Source organism: Oryza glaberrima, chromosome 8 (assembly GCF_000147395.1).
Source record: "Oryza glaberrima chromosome 8, OglaRS2, whole genome shotgun sequence".
NCBI lineage: Eukaryota > Viridiplantae > Streptophyta > Magnoliopsida > Poales > Poaceae > Oryza > Oryza glaberrima.
In genome coordinates this window covers 21,379,093-21,404,182 of record NC_068333.1, presented here as the reverse complement: position 1 = coordinate 21,404,182, position 25,090 = coordinate 21,379,093, and the positions used below count along the sequence as shown (strand labels likewise).

General features: G+C 44.9%; 2 protein-coding genes across 3 annotated transcripts; both read right to left on the bottom strand.

Moving 5' to 3' along the window:
- Positions 1-1,973: 1,973 nt before the first annotated feature.
- Positions 1,974-3,246, bottom strand: LOC127781825 (dof zinc finger protein MNB1A-like). The gene has a single exon (XM_052308885.1). It carries the CDS (start codon positions 3,084-3,086, stop codon positions 2,256-2,258), a length of 831 nt encoding a protein of 276 aa, XP_052164845.1. The 5' UTR covers positions 3,087-3,246; the 3' UTR covers positions 1,974-2,255.
- A 4,009-nt stretch (positions 3,247-7,255) lies between these two features.
- On the bottom strand, positions 7,256-13,520 carry LOC127781824 (transcription factor BIM2-like). Of its 2 annotated transcripts, XM_052308883.1 has the most exons (11): positions 13,340-13,520; positions 13,103-13,225; positions 12,192-12,434; positions 9,959-10,162; positions 9,686-9,815; positions 8,997-9,066; positions 8,776-8,910; positions 8,467-8,680; positions 8,221-8,362; positions 7,913-8,045; positions 7,256-7,678 (listed from the first exon to the last, which is right to left on the bottom strand). In XM_052308883.1, the coding sequence occupies exons 1-11, from the start codon at positions 13,350-13,352 to the stop codon at positions 7,565-7,567; spliced, it is 1,521 nt and encodes a 506-aa protein (XP_052164843.1). In that variant the 5' UTR covers positions 13,353-13,520; the 3' UTR covers positions 7,256-7,564. The 2 variants fall into 2 exon arrangements, with proteins under 2 accessions (XP_052164843.1, XP_052164842.1); XM_052308882.1 differs by lacking the exons at positions 13,103-13,225; positions 13,340-13,520 and having other exon boundaries at positions 12,192-13,068.
- Positions 13,521-25,090: the final 11,570 nt, after the last annotated feature.

Here is a 25,090-nt window from a genome sequence, read left to right as displayed (position 1 = left end):
CTCCATTACTTCAAGACCCGTGGGCATCTGGAAGATGGCACGTTTTCTGAACTGCCCTGCGCCTGCACCACTGCACTGCTCGGCCTTAACCACACGCACTATGCGTCGCGTCAGCAGAGCAGCAGCCAGCAGGACACACCTTCTTCACCGCCTACCACATTGACTGTCGGCGCCTACAGTGCTCTTCGTTGGACGCCGTCCATTTGCCACCCCTGTACCGATGTACGTCCACTGTACCTCATCAATGTACTGGTACAACTGTTCATCGTCAGTGGAGAGTAGTATTGGCTGTGTATAGTTCCACGTTAAAATTAAAAGTTTGAATAATTTGGAATGATGTGATAAAAAGTTTAGAAGTTTGTTTGTATAAGAAAGTTATATGTAACGAAAAATTTAGAAATTTAAAAAAAAAGTTGGAATCTAAACAGGACCATTGCCTCCGTCGTCCCCACACGTACTCCTACCACTGCAGTAGCCGTCAATGGGCACGAAGCAGACGGCGCCGAAGTTAGGCCGATCGATTAGTGCGAAATGCATAATCTAATTTCCTATCGAAGCAGAGAACCTGTCAGCAAACCACCGTCGAGTACCTGTCGAATCGCATTGGCATCATTATAAAAACGCCTAATCCCATCGGGAACCCGAGTTCACCGACCCCTGCTCCAACCAGAGCCCCACAGCTCAAACTCCATCCCACGGCCACGTCGCCGTCGCGTCGCGAACCACTCCCGCCGGCAACACGCACGCATAGTACATCAGTTTTTTAAATAGATGATATTGTTAACACGTTTAATTATATATTTTATTTTCAAAATTATGTAATTATAATTTATTTTTGTTATGATGTTTTTATATCACTTAAAGTATTAAATGTGTTATATCTTATATTTTTAAATAATACGAATGGTTAAATATATGTTTAAAGTTAACAGAATCCTCTATTGAAAACGGAGGGATTACTACTCCTACCCGTCGCGTCACCGTCTCGTTCATAGTTAAAACCTTATATAATTATTATGCGGAGCGTGCGTGTGGTACCGACAGCGCGCACGACACGCCACGCTTCACGGCGCCTCGGCTCGGCGCGACACGGCTCGTTCGCTGGTGTGGTCGCATGCACTACTACTACTTGCAATAGCACCCCCCGCGCGCCTCGTCGCGGCGGCAACCCTCCGATTTTGACCCCGACGCGCACGCGGCCCCGTCGCGGTCGCCGCTGGGACTGGGACGGGAGGGGTCACGGGCGCGCGCCCGCAGGTGGGGGTCGGGGGCCTCCACCGATCGGGCACCCACCCATTTTAACCCCTCCGACCGCGACGCCCAACCGAACCAACGCCACCCCCCCCCCCCCCCCCCCCCCCGAGCGCGACACGTCCTCCTCACCTCACGCGCTCGCTCGCGTACGAGGCGGCAACGCAAGTGGTCTCGTACTCGGTGTACTCTCGTCGTCGTCTCATCACGCTCGCGTCGGCGGGGCGGCAAACGGCTTGGCTGGCTGCTGCACTGGACGCAATTATTCCCGGGGCCCCCGGGGCGGCCGCTGCCGCTACACGGTGGCTGGCGACCGATCGACCGATCCATCACGCGATGCCCGGGGAGATGCGCGCACGACAGCGATTCCGCCACGCCCCCCCGTGGAATCGGATGCCATTGCCCCGCCGCCCCAAACGCCACGCTCCGAATCACGCCCACTACTCGTACTCCACCCCACCCCATCCGCGGCTACATACCGCCGAGAATCACCCACGCATCAACAACTCGTCGGGGCTCGCACGGCTCAACGCCACACGGAAAACTGCCCTAACAAGTCCCCTCAGCCACATGAACATCTTGACGACTTCATCGTAACGCTCGAAAATTTCAAGAAAAGCACTTGTTTTCATCGTGTGACGAAGGATGGTACTACTGCGACTATGCAACAGGGATGACTTTTGAAGAGATTTTCTGAAACAATAATAAAAGCTGTAGAGAAATGGAGTAGAAAATAGCAGGACCATTGTATGAAAAAAAAAAGCCCAAGCCTTGATAGGAGTTATACACATGAAAAACAACCCAAACTTGGTTGAGTTAGCCCCTCTCGAGAGTAAAACACGGCCACTAATCTCAAAAAGCTAAGATTAACGTCATCATTTTCACCATATACCCCACGCGCAATTTACTAATTAATCGGAAACTGATGAAATCATCATCGGGTGTAGTTGGAAACCCCCACACCCACCTGAGCAGGCGCCGCCGCCGCCGCCGGGCGAGTGGGCTCATGGGAGGTTGAGGAACACGGCGGTCGGGTCCGGGTCGGCGAACCCGGCGCCGGCCGGCCAGTAGGACGCCATGTCGAACGCCGGCGGCGGCCACTCGAAGTGCAGGTCCGGGTCGGCCAGACTCTTGGTGATGGACGGGTAGTCGGAGAAGTCGAGGCCGAGGGTGACGGCGGCGGAGTCCGGCTGCAGGAGGTCCGTGAACGAGTCCTCCTCCACGGCCGGGACGACGACCTCCGTGGTGATCTCGCTCGTGGTGTCAGGCGCCGGCGGTGTCGTCGTCGTTGTGGAAGTCGTCGTCTTCTTCTCCGACGTAGCTTCGGTCGTCGTCTTGGCGGCGGAGTCAGCGGCGGCTTCGGTGAGGACGGGGGTGGTGGCGGCGAGGGGCTCGGGAGTCGTGACGCGGCGCTTCTTCGACGTCTTCTGGCGCTTGGCGGCGGGTGCTGCGGCGGCGGCGGATGACGAGGAAGACGACGACGACGAAGACGAGGACTTCTTGCGCGTGCCGCCGCCGACGGGGACGTTGCGGAGCGTGCCACCCTTGGTCCAGTAGCGGCGGCAACACTTGCAGAAGTGCCGGGGCTGGGAGGTGTTGTAGTTGTTGTAGTAGCAGAATTTGGTGTCCCGCGACTCGCACCGCGGGCACGGGTCACCCTCCCCCGCCGCCGCCGCTGCCGCCGTCGCAGCCGGGCCAGCGGTGGCAGCAGCAGTCGCAGCCGAACCAGGCTGTGGCGTCGCGGGAGCCGCCGCGTAGCCCTTGGGACGGCGCAGGTCGACGGTGGCGAACTGCTGCGCCGGCCGGCGGCCGGTCTCCGGCTGCTGCTCCTGCATGCGCGGCGGCGCCGTGGCTGCTCTGCTCCCTCCGCGCGCGCGCGCCGGTGGAGTCGGGAGGAACCGAGGAGCGGGGGCAAGCAAATGGTCGAACGGGTGGTGGGCGGTTGGCGGAAGCGGGAGTCTCTTATGGTCGCAGTCGCGGTGACGACGAAGGTGGTTACACGAGGTACACTCTCCGCACTCCTATACATACCGCCACCACCGCCCCCCAGGGGCCCACGGGTCAGCGGTCGGTTCGTCCTGTCCATGGGTCCCACCTGTCAGCGACGTCCACCGTGCGAGATCGGCCATGATTTTGTACAGTTAACCGCGATTAGCGCCGCCGTACGCCGGCGTGGCGCCTAGCGAAGGGGGGAGGACGACAGCGACCGACCTATGGGGCCCACCACCCACTTACCACCCCCCCTCCTCGCGTCGATGACGCGGGCGGCGGCAACCACCGTGGTGGCCCACGCGTCAGCGGGTGTGGGTTGGGTTCACGGCGGGTGAGGAGCCGTTCGGACGGATGGACTTATCGTCTCGGGCACGGAACTATGCGCCGTGTCGGCCACCGGCGCGGGTGGTCGCGGGTTGGCCACGTGGGCGGACGGCATTAGTTGGGCAGCCATGCTTCGTGAGGCAAGCAGCTGTCTGTCCAGTGGGGTCCACCTCGTACGCCGGTGTGCGGCCCCACCCCTGTTGACGCCTGCCTGCCCGCTCCCAGCGGCCAAACCCAACGACGCGAATCCACCGAAACCCAATCAAAAAACCAAACGAGCCGTTTCAACGCGACGGACCTATCAGCTCCCGCTGCCGCCGAGCAGTTCAAATCACCCGAGACTTCTTTGAGCCCCTCCTAACGTTTGAAATAATACGAAAAATTTAAACGTTTTGTTGCAACAAGTGCACTTCAAATTCAAAGTTTCACCGGCCCAGCTGTGGATGGGGGTGAGAGTGAGAGGATACCACCTCGTGTGAAAAAAACATGCGACGAATTCGAATCCGGCAAGGTGGTACAGTAGTAGTACACTGGCGCAGTAGCGAGACCGCGGCGCGTGGGGCCGAGCTGCCTGGATTTCACTGGATCAGAACGGGATGGGCCGTACGCCCGTGGGCCAACCCCTCCCCCGGCCGAGCACATGGCCCCCGCCCGGGCCATGGACGGTGGTCTCGGTCGCCGCACGCACGCGGCCCCCACACCCAACCCCACCCTTGCTGCTGTCCTCTGCCGCGCCGCATCACGCAACCGAACGAATCCCCCCCGCCTCTCGCCGCGCCGCGCCAATGCTGCCCGCGTCGCCGCCGCGCAACGCAATCCATCGGATCGTTTAGGACGAGCTTTACCTTCATCTAAACCATCTCACCGTTTAGCGGTTACCGTGAGATATATCGTGGTCTTAAAAATCAAGAAGATTATCGTACGATTTTGTAAACTCTGTGCGGCGTCCGCTGCGCGTCGGCGCACAAGGGCGAACGGCTCGGCGCGCAGACGACGCGGAGACCACCACCGATCTCGGCGACAGCGACGCGACGCGTCGGGAGTGGTGACCGGATCCGATTGGACTGGATCGGATTGGGTTCCTCTCATCTCTCTCCGCGATCGTCGTGGGGGGCTCACACGCACGCACGATGGATCGATCGATCGATCGTCGCTTGGTGCATGGCACATTGCCTCTCTCTCTCTCTCTCTGGCACATCTCATGATCCCATCGGCTGGGCAGTCATTGTTTGCTCCCCGACACAAACTGGATAACAACATCTCATGATCTCGGTCTCTCGGGAATGAAAGAGACGGCCTTAGAGCAAGTTTAATAGTATAGCCAACTATTGACTCTAAATCATCTATAGCCAATGTAATAGCTAATTTATACAATAGTTGTTTACTATACTATTAATATCTTGTACTACCTGTCATACACACAGTACGTCTTGAAATCCGTGCTGCAGCTGGCTACAGATCTGTAGCCCGCTGCTCTGCTCTCTCTTTTTTTATCTGTTTAAAATATGTTTATAGCTGGCTTATGGCCCTTTTGAATCGCAGGATTGAAAAACCGGAGGGATAGAAAAAACACAGGATTTTGATAGGAATGCAAGTGTAAAACAGAGGATTGGAAAACACAGGAAAAATATAGGAATGACCGTTTGATTAGACCACAGGAAAAATGCAGGAATCAGATGAAAGAGATAGACTCAAGGAAAGTTTTTCAAGAGGTTAGAGTGGATGTTAACTTTCCTACGTTTTTGCTCTAGAATTGTAGGATTATAAAAGTTTCCTACATTTTTCCTTTTCTCATTCCTACGAATCAAAGGCATGAATAGTGTAGGATTTCAATTCCTTTGTTTTTTTCTCTATTTTTCCTCCAATTCAAAGGGGGCCTTATAGCCTACTATTGTAAGTTCCCTCCCCGTCAGTAGTGGTAAAACCGATCGATGATGGATGCTACTCCAACACGAGCCGGAACAAGTTGCTAAATTAGCCGTACTCCTCCGCTACATGCCTGCATGTCGCGGCAAACGTGACGATGAGATATCGACAGATATAAATTGGGATCGAGCCTCGATTAGATCATTATCATCACAATATCCCCTTGTCGATCTGCAATTAGAGTTTAGTAGTAGTAGTTGAAAGCTGATGTTGTGAACCGTTCTTTTGACTCTGGGTGGGGGTGGCGTCTCGGCGACGTGGTGCGATGCCGTCCAAGAGACGGGAAGAGACATGGGTCGCCGTAGGATGGTCCTGGGAGATGCGAGTGATCTGCCATCTCGAAGGATTCGGATTTCTTTTCTGATCCGCCGTTTTCATTTCCAGTCATGGATTAGCCAAGTCCATGACCCGAATATATTTTCAGTATCCATCGTCTCAGCGCCGCTATCATAATATCATATGGTAGGGTCGGTCCAGAGCTATCATCCGCAAATTCGTGGGTCGCAGATTCGGTCGACACATGGGCCTGTTTAGCTCGCGAAATAAAAATTTTTAGGTGCCACATCGGACATTTGATCGGATGTCGGAACGGGTTTTCGGACACGAATGAAAAAACTAATTTCATAACTCGCCTGGAAACTGCGAGACGAATCTTTTGAGCCTAATTAATCCGCCATTAGCGCATGTAGGTTACTGTAGCACTTATGGCTAATCATGGACTAATTAGGCTCAAAAGATTTGTCTCACGATTTCCCCAACTGTACAATTAGTTTTTCTTTTAATCTATATTTAATGATTCAGGTATGTGTCTACAGATTCAATTAGTTTTTCTTTTAATCTATATTTAATGATTCAGGCATGTGTCTACAGATTTGATGTGATGTTTTTAGGAACTCAGGACTTTCCCTTGAGTTGGAAGCAACCCATCCGTCCGTCCTGCACGTTTTGATCAAATTCAGAGAACGTACAACAGTACAGAGCTTATTCTAATACAGTTTTAATGAGTTTGATTGATTCTGCTACAGCGTTGGCACGTCAGGTTCACTCGGCGTCGTGCTCAGCCGCAGGCCGGGTCGTGTTTGGCTTTCGGATGCGGCGGCCACTCGATCGACGGACGTGGGGCTCTGCAACTGGAAGCGTCAGGGGAGAATTTCGGCTACGTATGACGCAACGGCGGCGCCGGCTAAAGATGACAGTGCTCATCAGAACCTCAGATCACACGCTTTTCAACGTGTCACGTTTATTTTTTTTCTACTTGACTGCTAAACGTCAAATTCGTGGAATCAACGTGTCACGCATAGCTGCAGATTATGTGGTTGGCAGAATGGGATCCGTGTAAACATCCGGTGCAAAAGCAGCCTCATCGAGTCATCGTATCAGCCGTGAAATAGTGAACGAAGTAACCAGGATTACACGAAATAATCTACAGGTAAAACTTTTACATCTGTATCCTTCACGACTTAAAAACCAATGCTAGAATATAAACTATGTAAAAAAAAACACCCTCAAAATTAAGTTTTAGAATTCAGATTTTTGCTGTAACTGATAAGCCAATCGATGGATCACCCTTGTGATTTATTTATGGTGAAGGATACCGGGAGGTTTCGAGCAGTAGAAAATCGAATGGTGTGTCAGAGTATGCAGAAACACGAAATCATTTTCATGGCATGAACCAATGGACTGCAAATACACCATCATCAGATTACAGGTTGGTCTTGTGTAACTTCAATCTTCAGGGACAAATAACACATTACACATCACAAGGGGAACTGATGGAACTTTGGATAGCTCATTTCTGAATTATGTTACAAAAGACATTCTGTCAGAGGGTGGGAGAAACTTCTCATATGAATGGAAGCATATGGACAAAAGCAGCTTCACAATCTGCAATGGAAGCTTCCTTTCTTCCCTAGGGGCTAGAACGGCGAAGTGATTAAATGAAAGAATACATCAAGGCCTTGTTTTGTCGAGACGTCACAGGTAAACTTAATATACATAAAACCTTGGGGCTCCCCGTACACAGTTAGGAGCAAAAAATGGTTGAATATCTGGGGTTTTCAGGAGCAAACCATCAGCTGTTATCTGATTTGTGTCGCTTTGAGGCTTGTCGATGTTCTTCAGCGCCATCACCCAACCTAAGCTGACGGCCCATTGCTTGACTATTAGATGCCGGATCAGTGAGCTCCTATAACGTAAATAGCATATCAGATAACAATGTCAAAGGATTAAATTGTGCAGATTGTAAAAATGTTCTGATGCTGCCCAAGAATTGCCTCGGAGGTCCAAATTGTGTTATAACCAACGAAGTCAACATTGTAAAACAACTAAACCATGTATAACATCCATTGCCAGCTCCAATTTCAATTACCACAAACATAATGTAGTGGCTCTTAGTGTCAATACGAGACATAAATCCTACCTTAGAAGTGGAGGTTGCAGCAGGAGTAGATCTCTTCATAGCCCTCTTGCCAAGATTTATTTGCACGGAGATGCTGGCTTGGGACAAATCTATACCCGAGTTTTCCAGGGCATGATTCAACTTGTTAAGCAGCCTGTTATGGACGAAAAAAACAAAATCCAACTTCATCAAAAAATTCGTGGAAAAAAATGCATGTCAGGTGTTGCATATCAAAATTGGAAACAAGAGAAAAAAAAAGAAATGCGTAAACAATGGTGACACAGATGGGTAAAGCAGTTTTTACAGAAAAAAACGTTATTAGTACATACTCTTGGGAATATTGGCTTGATAGACTGATTGTTCCCTCATCGATGGCAAGGTCAGAATTATTTAACTTGTCGCAGTTTACTGTGTGGTTCTCTGCAGGTGATGGTCTCACCAGTTGAGCGTGTGGCTGAGATGTAACTTTGTCTACACATTAGCAAACAGGTTGAAACTTGAGAGAGTTTCTAACTCCAATGAAGGAGTGCAGAAGTCCTGCAAGTTATAAAGCTAGGTTGGACTAGAAATTGTACCTGCAACATTATTGGGACTGGGAGTGTCCACTGATCTGTAAGACACACGACTCATTGGATTAGTTTCTGCCTGATCCTGTGCACCTGAAGCAGCTGCAGTTTCAACTGCATTGTTATTATCAGAGTTCCCTGTAAAAGGGAACATATAGGGGGAACCATTTTTCAGAAGTTCTGGAGGGTCAGGTGAATGATCTGCAGGAACTTGGCCTTTGTTCTGCAAAGCAAACATGTGATGAAGGGAAGTCTTGTTAGTACCTCATAATAAGCCTCGACAAGTAAGATGTAAAGATTTGTTAGTAGCAAACTTACCTGCGCATTTTTCCAGGAAGAACGGAAATAGATGTTTGTCCATGGCACAACCTTTGCATTTTCTTGGTTCCACTCCGGGTATGAAACCTCATACTTTTGTACTTTCTCTTGTAAAAACCGTATGTATTCAATAACCTGAATTGAAATAAATATCGTTAGAGACAGTAAAGATAGTCGATAGAAAACAGATTACAACTAAAGCAATCAATAAACTTTCTTACCTCTAAGAGAAATGATGCTTTGTCTCTCTTTTGATCATTATGAGGCAATAAGTCTCTAAGAAGTTGAAATCTGCAAAATAATTGGACGTGCAAAATAAATTTAGATGGACCATTTAAACAATAATTATATGCACAACAGCAATGCTTTTTTTTTTTTGGCAAGAAATCTGAAAACCCAAACTAAGATGCATTTCACAGTGCAGTAGTTCATCTATTTGAGCATAACTATTCCAAACTCCAGCGCATTATTCTCAAACTCCGTAATAACAGGATATCCACGATCTATTATATTCACATCTTTCTAGCCTAACCAAACACCTACAGCTTCCAGCATCTCAGGCAATGGACAACTTTGCTGTAGAAAAGATGAGCACCGTCTCCACTGTTAGCCTTAGGAACTACCCTAAATGCTACAGCCTCTCCTCAAACCAACTCCTCAAAGGTTCAGATAATTGGCATTTATGTTGCAGAAAGATGAGCACTTTCTAGTGGCACCACAAGTTCACAACATTAGATTCATGCAGACTATTTTCCCAGCAAATAGCAGCGCAAACAGTTGAATGCAGCTTAAACTGTTGACACAAATTTAATTATAGATCGACAAAAGATCCTTTTACGCATATACAACGACAGATTAGTAACCGAGAGCTTATCAAACTAGACAAGTAGCACTCCGATTCTCCACTCACCTGTCGTTGATTTTGCTGCGCCTGCGCTGCTCGGTGGCGGAGTGCTTCGAGCGCGGCGTGTTCGGCATCTGATCCGTGCCAGCGCTGCCGCTGCAGCTCCCACCTTTCCCTTCCACCCTGACCGTGAGCTCTAAACCCAAAAAAAGAAAACAAAATTAACACAAAAATCTCGACAAAAACTCGTTCATTTTCACCACCCCCCACATCCAAAATGTCTCCAAAAGCGCGTATACCAAACTGATTCATCAGAAATGCAGAATTGAGGTACTCCACCTTTCAGCGAGGAGGAGACCTCGCGGCGCGCGGCATGGCCGTCGTCGTCGTCGAAGCCCGCGCCGCCACTGGATCTGGAGCCGGCGTCCATGAATCCACCGCCACCCTTCCTCTCCGGCGGCGGTGGCTGCTGCTGCTGCTGCTGCGGCCTGGAGGAGGCGACGGCGACGGCGCGCGCGGCGATGGGGAGCGACCACTGGTGACCTGCCGGGTGAACAAACAGCACAAAGCACACGCCGTTAGCTCCCTTTCCTCCGGTTTTTCTGAACTACTGTACAACTAGTAGGAGTGTGTTTGGATGAAGAGTTGGAACAGAGAAAGAATCATTAGATGTTTCCAAAGTCTATTGTCAGGATGATTATTGAATATATTTTCCACGTCTTAGGATACTACGGTTTGTTAAATATTTAATCTTCATGTACTCGCCTTTGGAGGTGCTGTTTGGACTTGGAATATTGTAATAGTACAAAAAAAAAAGTGTAATAAGCATGTGATGGAAAGAGGAGTTAGCTGAACGACAAAAGGACAACTATTACTTGTATATTCACAGAGAAAATCGTAAGGTAAACAGTGCTGTGAATCAAACCCGAATCCTTTTTTTAAATCCAAACCCGAATCTTTGCCCTAGCAAAAGTCTTGCCAGTTGAAACTCAAGGTAAAAAAATTGTTTACCCACGTTACATGGTTCAGGATTCATTCAAGGTACTTTAAATCGTATGATTAAAAAAAACAGAGGAATAGTAAAATTACATGATTTCTGAATGGAAGATTGTAAAATACAGGAAAAACACAAGAATGATTATTTGATTGGACCATGGGAAAAATACGGAAATTGAACGTGAGAGATAGGCTCAGAAGAATTTTTTCAAGAGGTTGAACCTCTTACTAAGTTTTCTCCAAAATTTATATGTAATGAACCATTCTATTACTCTATAGGAATTTTATTGGATTAGGAAAACTTCAATCTTTTTAATAAAAGGGCTACATATGAAAATTTTATATAGAAGAGTAAATTTCACAAAACTACATGTATTTTGATCAAATTATCATAAAACTACAGATTTAAGGAGTTGTATCATAAAACTACACATTTAGCACCAAATTTATCACAAAACTGCAGATTTTAGGTTAAGTATCACAAAAATGCATATTTAATATGAAACTTATCACAAAACTACAACTTTTGGAGTTTAAATCCCTAGCACCATTGTTATGGTGGAGTTATAAACATTATTACTTTGTGATCAAATTGGTTCTAAACCTGTAATTTTATGATAATTTAGTTACTAAACATGTAGTTTTGTGACACTTCATCTTAAATGTGTAGTTTTGTGATAAATTTGGTGTTAAATGTATAGTTTTGTGATACATTGAGTTAAATATGTAGTTTTGTAATAATTTTGTCATAGTATATGTAGTTTTGTGAAATTTACTCTATATAGAATTTTAATTTTATGAAATTCATCATAATTCCTTTGATTCAAAAGAAGCCCTTAGATGTAATGATTTTCACATTAGTCACATTGTTTCCTGTGAAAAATACTACAGAATCTATTAACACTTTTTTTAGTGGACTATGAACACTTTAATTAACTCTTATCGTAAAGCCCAAGCTTCACTTATAAAATCCTAATAATACAATAATATATAACAAATGGCAATATGATTTACTACCTCCTCCATTCTAAAATATAGAATAAAATTCATATACAAAATAAGCTTTTTTAAGTTTGAAAGTGGATTCATCTGCTTGTCCCAGTATTACTTGTGGTCCGGGTCTATCCAGAGCGCTCTAGTGCTCACGTCCCATGGCCCACAACCAGGCCCGTACCCGGGCCCATGCTGCTATCCACGTGCACCCAGCACGCAGCCTCTGGTCCACGTCCAGGCCCGTCCCCCACACGCATCCGGGCCCAGCGAGCCCACGTCCCCCGTGCGGCCGGCCAGGCCTACTCGCCTACTCCCTAGCCCCGCCCACCCTACCACCCCCCCTACCGCCTCCGCGTGTCAGCGGGTGGCCACCAGCTACGCGCGTCGCGCGCGTGCGTCGACGTGCTCGCCGCGCGGCGGCGACGCCGACGCCCCAACCACCGGAGGAGGAGGAAGGCGCCGCGCCGGGCACGTGGAGGAGGTGGCGCGCGGCGCGCCCAACCACCGGCGGGCACCGCCACGCGCGCGGCGCGGCTCACGACGATCGCGATCGAAGGCGCAAGCGACGAGAACACGGGCGTACCTCGGGGATCTACGGCGGCGACGGGCTGGCACCACGGCGCGAAGGGCGGCTCCTGCTTGACGGCGGTGGCGGCCGCGGCCACGGCGTGGCTGATGGTGAACGCGCCGGCGGCGGCCAACGCGTGCTGGTGGAGCAGCTGCTTCTCGGCGGTGACCGCGGCGTGGGGCGGCGGCGGCGGCGGTGGTGTCTGGTCGGCTCTCTTCTCTACCTGCGGCAGGAAGTCGTGTGTCTTGAGGAAGAAATCTGCAACGGAAATGATCACAACTTCAGCATCATCGAAAAAAAATCCATCAAAAATCCATCTCTCAATTACTTTTTTTTTTGTGCAATTTAGCATGCATAATATGGAGTGGATCGAGTGGTTTGGATGAAAACAGTTTAAACTTGTAGTAATAATAAGAATACGAATTCGAAAACCAACTTGCGGAGATCTGATCGACCGATAATGATCTGGCATGACAACCTGCAAGAATAATGATATGCCGACCACTTTTGCACACTAGCATTCGGAATTTTTGAAAAAGAAAATCGTAGACAGCAACAGAAAGGAAGTCGTGGACGTCTCTTTGCATCGTGCCCCCTCTCTCTCTCACACACACACAGCCTAGCTACACGTGATCATTTCCCTTCGTTAACTCGTCGTTTTCCTTGACCAAACATCGCAAAAAAGTTTATCTTTTTCCACAAGACATAAACCATAATGATATACTCCTAGTATTTAGTTTTTAAACCACTGCAAATAGTAGGATTATGATGGTAGCAATTCCTTAATCCGTTCTGGTTAATTCTGTGTGGTTTCACACGAGAACAAGAAAAGAAAAAAAAACTATGCCGAATTTGGCAAAGTATTTCGAGACGGGAGATCCACCTCACCATCCGGGAGAAAAAAAAAATTGCGTGAGCTAGCTCACCTTGAGCGGGCGGCGGCGCCGGCGCCGACGGCTTGGAGTCCGGGTGGCGCGGGAGCGGCGAGTAGTCCGTGGCGGTGGCGGCGGCGGCGTACAGCGAGAGGAAGTCGTGCGTCGCCTTATTCCCTGCGTATACATCAACCAAATCGATCTCAGGAGCAGAAAACCTCGGCGAAAACCCCCACTCCGGCGAGCGAACGAACGAACGAACAGGGAAGAGGAGAGAGAGAGCGCGCGTACCTTGCAGTCCCATGGCCGCGCATTACCCCGCGCAGCAAGGAAGGCGGCGGCGGCGGCGACGTGTTGGGGGGATGGGGAAGCGGATCTCCGCGGCGCGGCGAGGGCAAGCTCTCCGGGCTTTCTCCTCCTCTCTCGCTTCGCTTCGCTTCCTCAGTTCCTCTCTCTCGCCTGCGGTGGTGGGAGGGAGGCGATTCTTTATACGGCGTCGTTCTCTTGCTTTCTCGCGTCTCGCGTATAGCCGAGGCGAGTTTTTTTTTTTTTTTTTTTTGCTCTGTCCGTGACGGCGCTAGTGTGACGGCCGTTAGCGGCGGGGATGGAGGTCTGGGGTTGGAGGCGTTGGACTCGGGTGTGCGAGCACGTGCCTCGGCGTGAGTTGACCACGGTTGCATTAGGCGTTGACGTGACGTGAGGAGCCGTTTACTATAGCCGGTAACAACAAGGTAGTAGTAGGAGGAGTAAAAAATTACTCCTGATCACCATAAATTCCTCCTTTGTGGGAGGCTCCATGAGTAACACGTGCAACATATACCACGAGTTAAAAGAACCATGCAAAGAACTCAGCATGGAAAGAAAATTTGCTTCTTATACTCTGTTTCTTTCTAAGAGCAAATTACTCGTAGTTCGTAGTTTAGGCACAAATATTACCGGCACGATCAGACAACGAAAAGTCCACGAGCCTACCCGCTGGAAAAAGCAGGTAGAGGTAGTAGTAGACCTCACCTCCCGGTTGGACTACAGTGCATGCGCTGCCTGTACCCCTCCTACCCCCGTGCCACTATTCGCGTTTGTGATCGAGAGATAAACACAAGACTGAGCCTTCCACAGTGCGGAACAGCGGTTGCTGCCGCGCAGCGCGATGAGGCGGTCACGTACGTACTCACGTGACGGTTGGGGCTAGCCAGCGGCGGGGGCCCGGACGCGGGCGGCACATGAGGCCGAAAATTGCGGGCATCCCGTGGATAGAGATATTGATGTAGAGGGTGGGAGGCGTCGCCGGCTGGCGGGGTGGTCATGTGCCCCCAGATTCCACAGGGCCACCATCCCACTCACCTCCCAAATTATGCACTGCATCTGGTAAGTAGTGCTCCATCTCAAAATATAAAAACTTCTCAACCAATCACAGCTCTCTACCATTTAAATTTTTTACCTATCTTCACTTATCCAATCACAACCATCTATTATTTAATTCTAACTATTTTTTTAATAACTATATTCAACTTTAAAAATACTTCTGGAACGGAGGAAGTAATGGATTGCCCCGGTTGATGTCATGGCCTCATGGGAAGGAAGTGGATTGACGTCGTAAGCAGGGTGACCCTTGCATTTCATCACCTGTTCTTCACTTCTTCTACCACTCTCTCTTTTTTTTTACTACTACTACAGTACTACTCTCGGTGTAAATATCGAGGGGTGTTTTGCTCCCGGCAAGGGGAGCACGTCTTCACGTGCGGGAGGACGCGTCCCAGAGGCAAGCATGCGTCATGACTGGATTGGGCAGCGACGACGAAGAAGGGATCCAGATCCTCTGCATTGGAGAAGCTAACGCAGAGGGTGGCATTAGCTCCAATCCTATCCGTCCATCATCATCTAACGGCTGCAGCTTTTTTTTCCCTTCGATACTGGTACCAGAAACAAACAAGTCCTCCTCACCGGTGACCACAGCAACACAAGTGCAACAACGGCAATGAGTCCGCTTTGGCGATCTAAACCGCTGCGCCTCTTCCCTTGACCTATATTATCACCATCATGAGAAGCTGAGAGTAGCACCGAGCTCATGATTATCGAAAGAAAATGAAGCAATAGCGCATGCAACGTTCGGTTCTCTCGGTGCTTATCCGTAGTGCGGTTCGCGCCGCAGGCCAACCCTTTAATATCCAGCACAACGCCATGATTTTCGTTCATCCATAGCTTCTGCAGCGTCGGCGATGCAACATACTTCACGAGCCAGCGATTCGAGGAAATCGATACTCCCTCCATCCATAAATATTTGATGCCGTTAACTTTTTAAAATATATTTGATCATTCGTCTTATTTAAAAAATTTTATGAAATATGTAAAACTATATGTATATATAAAAGTATATATGTATATATAAAAGTACATTTAACAATGAATCAAACGATAGAAAAAAATTAATAATTACTTAATTTTTTTTAATAAGACGAACGGTCAAACATATTAGAAAAAGTCAACAGCGTCAAATATTTAGGGACGGAGGGAGTAAAATGGAATCAATAAGAAAAAGCAATCGCAGCCATTCCCTCTCAGATGGATGGCCAGGATTTGGTAGAGGATTTGTGGTCACCGGCGAGGACTTTTGTTTCTGGTACCAGTATCGAAGAGAAAAAGAAGCTGCTGCCGTTGGATGATGATGGACGGATAGGATTGGAGCTAATACCACCCTCTGCAATAGCTTCTCCAATGCAGAGGATCTGGATCCCGAAGAAGTGGGTTTAGATCTTCAGGCTTCACTTCAGAGTAGTACTCCAGTTGTGTTTAGTTAACGTTAAAATTGAAAGTTCGATTGAAATTTGGACCATATGACGAAAAAGTTGAAAGTTTGTGTATATGAAAATTTTGATATGATGAAAAAGTTGGAGGTTTGAAGAAAAAATTTGGATCTAAACACGGCCTTAATGGATATTCCCTCTGTACTAATATAAGAGATGTTAACATTTTACTTGCACTGTTTAACCATTTATCTTATTAAAAAAATTTGAAATTATTATTATTATTTACTTACTTTATTATCAAATTACTTTAAGCACAACTTTTCATTTTTTATATTTACATTGAATAGGACGAGTGGTCAAACAGTGCAAACAAAATGTCATAATCACTTATATTAAGGGACGGGGGAGTAGTAGTACTGGCTGTGTTTAGTACGTGTGCCAAAAAATTTTTAAGTATACGGACACATTTGAAGTATTAAACGCATACTAATAACAAAACAAATTACATATTTTGTCTTTAAACTGTGAGAGGAATCTATTAATCCTAATTAATCCGTTATTAGCAAATGTTTACTGTAACACCACATTGTCAAATTATGGCGTAATTAGGCTCAAAAGATTCGTCTTGCGATTTACATACAAACTGAGCAATTAATTTTTTCGTCCACATTTAATGCTCAATGCATATGTTCAATCATTTAACGTGATGAGAAATTTGAAGAAAAAAGTTTGAATGTAAACACGGCCCTACTCTATATCGATGTCTTTGCCTGCAAATCTTTTATTGACCTTGCTTGCCCGCATTCCCACACGGGCACACGCCCACACCAAAGTTGCACACGCCTGATACAAACAGACTTAGGGCATCATAGTGTAGTCTAAAACTAGTCCATAAAAAATAAAATATTTTATTCAGCTACCTCACCATATTGTGAAACTAGTCCATAGCAAGAAAATAGCAAAAGCTACCCATAAGCATATGGGTTGCCCATATAGAATAAAATATGTTATTTGTCTCTATTTCCTCTCTCCTTCTAATACTAGTTGCTATCTATATATATTGTGAAGATAACATTAGTTATAGTCCATATATGTGGATCCTATCTATATGGACTACTTTTGCTATATACATTATTATTATTATTATTGCCCTTACAGACCACACCAAAGTTGCACGCGCCTGATACAAACAGATCGACTGCCCTGTCCGGACGGCTAGCCTCATGGTCTGCAGATTTGGGGGTGTTTTGCTTTTATTTTACGTTTGGGAAACTTTTTATTAATTTCGTTAAGCATTATCAACCCGCAAAAAAATTAGTTCCACGCATTGGATGCGGCTGCGGCCACGGCTGCTTCTGTGGAACCATAGATAAATGGTTTTAATTGATATGATATATTTTAGTACCGTGAATCTAAAGTTTAAATTCGTGATTATATGATATGTCCTGTGTGATTAATGAGACAAACATTAATACTCTATTTTGATAATTTTTTAAGATAAATCTTAAATTCTAGAGAGAGACAACTATTTTAGAAATGGTGTGTATATATCTAATTCCTAAGGTTAATTGTTTCCTTATGAAATGGTGGCCCACGCAGACTGCGCTGCTAGCATCATTATATTTTCGCTCATATAATAGCATATATGTTTTCTCAATGTATTATTCAAATATATTAAATTAAAATATAATTTTCAATTTTGTACTAAATTTACGAAACTACTAATGTGTAATATTCATATTGTATTTTATATACTTATTAGTTATTAATTATTTTTAGTATCAAATTTTAGTTATTTGTAAATTATATTTCTATATGTACTCTAAATTCGTCTTTCAATATTTCTTTTTTTTAATTCCGAATTTTCGTTATCTGTAATTGTATTTCTATATAGACTCTAGGCTCTTCTTCCAATATTATTTATTTTTAATTCTAAATTTTTATTATTTCTAATTGTATTTTTATGTGGATTGTAAACCCATCTTTCAATATTTTTTTAATTTTTAATTTTGAACTTCAGTTATTTCTAAATTGTATTTCTATATTGACTCTAGACTCTTCTTCCTATGTCTTTTTAACAAATTCGAATTTTAGTTATTTGTAAATTGTATTTTTTTACGAACTCTAAACTCTACTTTTAGTTTTATTATGTTTATTCCGAATTTTAGTTAGTTTAAAATTCCTATATTGACTCTATACTCTACTTCTAATATTCATTATTTTTAATTCCAAATTTCTATTATTTCTTAATTGTATTTCTATATGGACTCTATATTGTATTTCTAATATTTCTTATTTTTAATTCCGAATTTCTATTATTTCTTAATTTTATTTCTATATGGACTCTGTACTCTTATTCTAATATTCTTTGTTTTTAATTTCGAATTTCAGTTATTTATAAATTGTATTTCTATATGTGAAGACACCCGATCGGCCCGACTTTCCCAAATGCCCACCACCGGCCCTTATCCTTTCCGGGTCTTGATTTGTCGCGTCGTTGGACTCTAGTCTACTCTTCCAATATTCCTTATTTTTTAATTCCGATTTTTTCTAAAAAAAATTCTAATGTTAGTTATTTGTAAATTGTATTTTTATACGAACTCTAAACTCTACTTATAACTTTTATGTTTATTCTGAATTTTAGTTAGTTTTAAATTCCTATATGGACCCTATACTCTACTTCTAATATTTCTTATTTTTAATTTCGAATTTCTATTATTTCTTAATCATTTTCTATGTGGACTCTATACTCTTCTTCTAATATTTTTTATTTTTTAATTCCAAATTTCAGTTATTTCTAAACTGTATTTATATATGGACTCTGTTTTATAAATTGTATTTCTATATGGACTCTGTTTTTCTTTTTCTCTGATTAATATGATAATTTCTAAGCCATGAGAGCGAACATGGAAACTCATTTTTCCATTCCTTTAATAAGTTAATAGATTAGACTCAAATGGTTAGAATAATTGTTGCCTTAGGTATCAGGCTCAAAGCTACTTCTAATTCATATGCGTGAATGGTACTCCCTCTGTTTCAGATTATAAAACGTTTTGACTTTGGTCAAAGTTAAAGTTAAACTTTTTTAAGTTTGACCAAGTTTGTAGAAAAAAATATTAATATTTTCAAATCAAGACAAATTTATTATGAATATATATTCAATTATTGATTTGATAAAACTAATTTGGTACTATATTTGTCTGTATACTTACTCAAACTTAAAATAATTTGACTTCGATCAAAGTCAAGACGTGTTGTAAACTGAAACGAATGGAGCAGTAATCTTGACTCCGCTGAAACATTGTTTAGCACGTGTAGTGCCTCAGTGCGTATCAGCATATGTACGACACGTACTCGTGGGCGTTTCCACGTCCATTGGTTAGGCCGTATCCGCATCTGGATCCATGCGATTGCGACGCCGATTTCGCATGAGCAAAAGCACCAAGCTTTGTGATGGATCATGGATGGCACGAAAGAAACATGCGTAGGTTTTTCGCGTTGCTCATGGTTGACTTGCGCGGTGTGTTGTGTAGCTGCCGTGCCGAATCCAAGGTTCCTTCGCTGATTCATGCACTTAATTAACACCGAGCTTTTACGAGAACACCCGTGCTCTCTTTAGCCATAACCACTTGTCCACTTCCTTTCAAGAAATGTAGGTTTCACGTCACATATTCTTTTTTGAAAATAACATAGCTAGTGCTTTGCTTGCATGCTTATGAGTTTATCAGCAGCAGAATTAAATCAAAATTTAATTCCGATGTTGATTTTGGTTTTTATTATAGTACATTTTTTATCATTAGCATTTAATTAAATAACCAATGACACAAATACTCCATCCGTTCTAATATAAAAGATTTTAGAGGGATGTGACACATACTAATACTAAGAATCTGATGGAGGGAGTATAAAACTTTTCACTAAAAATATTTGGGGAATTGCATGTTTCACTATTTTAAATCGTTATCACATTTTTACTAGACTAGCCAAAGGTCTGCGTTGCAACGTATATTATATAAGAGATAAAAAGAAAAGAAAAAAAATACAAATTTGTAGCATAGTTAGCTGATTAGGCATAGAATATCATATCCAAAACAAAAGCATCAAGAGTAGGAATGTTATGTCCCAATCTGTCAATGTGTGATATTATTAATGGCAAACTCGAACATCACCGTTAACATCATTTGAGGTAGTATAGAGAATTATAAAAATACAACCAAAATTGTCATTATAGCATTATCGTAGAATACTCCAATATGTTTTTTGATTGCTTTATTTGTTGTTGTTTTCGTAGTTTTATCAACCGTAGATCAAACACAATGAAACAAGAGGCTATGGGTCTGTTTAGTCCGCGAAAAGAAAATTTTTAGGTGTCACATCGGATGTTTGACTGGATGTCAGGAGTTTTCATACAGGAATGAAAAAACTAATTTCATAACTCGTCTAGAAACCGCGAGATGAATCTTTTGAGCCTAATTAATCCGTTATTAGCACATGTGTGTTACTGTAGCACTGATGGCTAATCATGGACTAATTAGGCTCAAAAGATTCGTCTCGTGATTTCCCTCTAACTATGTACTTCCTTCGTTTCACAATGCAAGTCATTCTAGCATTTTTCATATTCATATCGATATTAATGAATCTAAATAGATATATATGTCTAGATTTATTAACAACATTATAAATGTGGAAAATGCTAAAATAACTTATATTATATAATGGAGAAAATAATTAGTTTTTTTAATCTATATTTAATACAATGCATGTGTACGAAGGTTTCTTCAGCGACGAATCCTCCCCCCGTGCAGCAGCGCCGTCCAGCGACAACGGGAGGCTGCACAGCGCGCGTAGCGGCGCCCGAACCGAGAGCGATCGAGGAGCCGAGGAGTAGGGCCCTCCACGCCCCACGCCGAGCGCCGCGCGCGTCGATCGACAACGGCGACAAGCCCCCGTGCGCCGGCCTACGCACGCGCGCGTCGCACGGCACCCTGCTTGCGTCGCTGCTCCGATCTATGCCTCCAATGGCCACCACCCAACGTTGCCTTTCGCTTCGGCTGCGCGCTGGCCGGCCCCAACCCCAAGAGCTAAGCGCTGCAGCCTTCCGCAGCAGAGACCAGCGCCAGATGAGGCCACTAGCTCACGTGTCGCCGCCCAGAGCGTACGGGCAACATAGCCTGACGCCCTGACGCCCGCGCACGTGAGACCTATAGTAACCTCGTGGCAGCGTACTACTAGTACGTCCGTCCACCGCGGCCAGAATTTTTGTTCCGTTGCCGTCGGCGTAAAAGCGAAGAGAAGAAGCCCGTCACTAGCTCACAGCTGGGCTCCCACCGACGAGCTTGATCTGTATCTTGCCTAGCTAGTAGCAATAGCTTCTTTCCAGCTTGTGCACCGAATTGCATGTGACGCACCAACTCATCACCCCCTCGATCCTTTTCCTTAATTAACAAAATCCTTCCCTCGCTTGCACACACACCAGTTCTCTGTCATTAGCAGCTAACTCTATATAACGAAAGGCTGTGGCCGACAGCATGCCCTGTCGTTATAGGGAGACAAGCAACATTATTATTTTTTAGATGGCCGTGTTTAGCATAACCCGAATGTGCACCGCTTGGATTGGAGTATGCATCTGTCGATTGATTTATAGATCTGCAATTTCTGTATGCTGGAGCTAGGAATATCATGCTAGAATCCACTGGGACCTTCCTAGCTATGAGTAGAAAGGGGGGGTAAACTACTGCTGCCCAATTGTTTCCGTGACCAGTCCTGATTAACTTTCGCTATGTTGCAATCATTACTCTCTTAGTTATACTGTACTACTCCGTTGCTTAACTTGGATATATCAACCGACTCCATGAGTTCCAAGCATCGTACCATATCCAAATTACTAACTATCGAAGTATCGATTCGTGAGTCTAGAAAATGCGGTATAGTCCAGATTAACGATGAACAATGCACTGTACTATATACCTTGCCATGCATGCATGGGAAGGTACAAATTATCGATTTACACCTCCTTTTTCTCTTGATGAATTAACTAATGACAACTCTTTCTGACAGCAGTATCCCCATGTCAGAGAAAGTTCCTGGAGCTAATCATTTCTGCAAAGATCAAATCTAACCTACTCAAAGCGCAAGCACATGCTCAAAGGCCGCCCGTATGGTGTACGTACGTTGTCACAGACAAAACAGCCTGTTAGCTTGTTTTGCATTGCCATGTTATGTTAATTAAACCTTTTGTACCATGTACTGCCTTGCATGCTCCTTCCTCCCTCCGACCCTCCCTTTGGATCGATCTCCACCTCCCCATCATGCGCCTGCAGCATCCTCCCATGTGATCGAGAGCTTAGCCACACACTCCTCCATTTCTCCATTATATCCCAAATCATTAAACTAATCACATCAATAGATGTTACTACAATATCACTGACATGAAGTAGTAGTACACTGCTCTATCACATCCAATTAGACAAAAAAAAAAGAGAGAGAGAGAGTTCAGTACTAGCGCGTATCAGTTTCATATATTTTGGACCAAAAAAATGTCCAAAATTTAGAGTTTATCTGTGGGTCTGGGACTATTACCCGAAAATGCATATGTTTTTTTTTCTGCCGAGGCATAAACAAGATGTTTATAAATTCTCAAGAAATGAAAAAAAAGATCAATTGAAACTTCCTGAAATTTTGGTCCGCTAAATTTTTTTATTCTAAAATTGTGGACCTTCTTGTTACTATAGGTGACTACGACGCCCATAACAAATCATGGATCACCACATGACCCTAGACATCTCACCTGCTTTTGTTAATTACTCATCTTGTGGCTAAAAAACCCAGCAGAGGAACAAAGCACACTCGTCGCCACAACATGTCATCACGCGCTAAAGGCAGACAGAGCTCGCTGGCAAAAAAGAAAAGAAAAACAAAGCGCTATTAGCTTAGCCCCTATCACTAATTTAAACACACTCCAAATCGATTGATCGATCGGTGCGTGGCCTGCAGCTTCGTCGTCTTTTGCGTTGCCCCCCTAATTAAAAAAAGATCCGATTAGTAGTAGTAGTAGTAGTAGATTAATATTGGGCCGACACGATGCCAGAGGGGAAGATTCCAATGGAGGGATGGATGGATGAAAAAGTCTGCAGGTTAATTATAGACAGGCTAATTACCCATTTGATGGACATTCCCCTGCAGAGCTGAGGCCTAAGCTTTCGGCTCATGTGTTTCCTTGTCTGTACGTAGGATCATCTTAGGGATCAGTAAATTAATCGCAGATCAATCGGAGAGCCAAGAGGCAGTACACTAGTACTACTCCAGTTGATGCTGAATCGCGTCTGGTTGGGATTAGATTAGCGATAATTCTCCGCTAATCCGTGCGCGCATGTGAGGGGACGGGACGGGATTATTGTGCGACGCGCCGCGACGAGCGACACGCGCGCGGTGGGGGCGGATCACGTGACCGCGGGAGGGGAGCTCATCGGCCCCGCCCGGCGCGTCACGTGGCCAACTCATCCCGGCCGGTGGCCCTGCGGGTCCCACGGACAAAATATACAAACGAGAAAAAAAAAGTTCCTTTGTTATTAGTATTACAGTATTACTGCTCTATCTAAAACCTGATGCTTGTTTTCTATTTTGTGCCGTGTCGCTAGCACTATTGTACTCCGGTATATTCTTTATATCAGATTTCTCTGCCTTTTTTTTATCCTCAGTGTTACTGTGTGTAGAGAGATAAGAAAACTTTTGGTATTATAGCAAAGGGAAGCCAGGACCAGTTCAAGGTTCCTTCAACGAGTATATCAACTCTTCGCGCGAGATAGAATCAAATAGGCGAACACTTTTCCCTTATGTTTATCAGTCAAATTAAAATTTTAATCTTAAACTTGGTGTTGATTTTGAGGTCTTTTATCAAAATTTATTTTTCAGTATTCACTTTTAAATCACTAAATATAAATATATATATATATATATATAAATTTTAGTATTTTTCGTTTGTAAATATACCGTGGTCACCTTTGTACTGCTAGTACCACCGCCGTGATAAAAACGAATAAAAACAAAGTCGAAAATAGCTATGGTGCGCCCGCGCAGTCGCGATCACGGGACGGGACGCGAGGGGCCACGCCGCGCGCTGCTCCGCCCCCACGTGCGTGCGCACAGCTCGATTATTGTTTTTTTTTTCTTTTTCCCACTTCTCTTCCGCCGCGCGATTTTTTTTCTGCTCAGGCCGCGACAGGTGGCCCGTGGGCCGTCCTCCTCTTTTCAGCCCCACCCCCCGCGTGCGGCGGGCTCCGCCTCGACCGCTCTCTCTCCCGCCGTTTTGTCGCCGAGCGGTGACGGACGCCGTGAGGGAGGCGAGACGAGAGACGGCGCGTGGACGGCGCCGTGTAGTACGCGGGGGAGGGGGCGCGCACGTGGAGGCGTGGTTGCTGCGGCACACGGTCGTTTTCGTTTTTGAAATCTGTTTAAAAGCCTTTCGATGTCATGACGATGACGATTCCCCGCAGTAATCCCATCTACAGCCGTAGGGATGAAAACGGAGCGGATACGGGACGGATAATGCTTATACCATATTCGTTTTCATATTTTTTACTGGATACGAAAACGAATACGGATAGCTCGAATACTTAAACAAATACGGATTATCTCGAATACGAATAAGAATCGAATATGATCGGACACGAATACGGAAACAAATTTTTCTCGGAACACGAAAACCAACTTAACTTCTAATAGAAATAAATATCAACATATATAATTAGCTCATTTTATATAAAATGAGGTATAATTTATAAATATTTTTTAAAATTTAAATAATATTAATAGTATGGACTAGTGTTAAGAGATAAACTACTATTAAAATCTATAAAGGTATATTGAAGGTTATAGAGTTAGAAAGAAATGGGGTATGTCTCATGGGTCCTGCGGATATCCGAATAGCACTGTTCACCGGATATCCGAATTATTATCCGTATCCGACGGAAACCCTGATACCATATTCGTATTCGTATCCGGTAGAAAATATCCGTATTCGAAATATCCGAGAATTATCTGATCCGAAAGGTATCCGTATCCGTTTTTGTCCGGAGCGGACGGAAACTATCCGCTCCGTTTTCATCCCTATGTACAGGTGGTTTGACTTAGGGCCCTCTTTATTTAGGTTTATAAGCCAATTTACAAGTCGAAAAATCTAAGACAAAACAAACAAACAGCTTTTTTATTTGGCTTTTTTGAAGCCATAAGCCACTCTAACACTGTTAAGCCAAAAGGTAGGTTGGAGAAGTTTTTTTTGGCTTACATGAGATAGATGTAT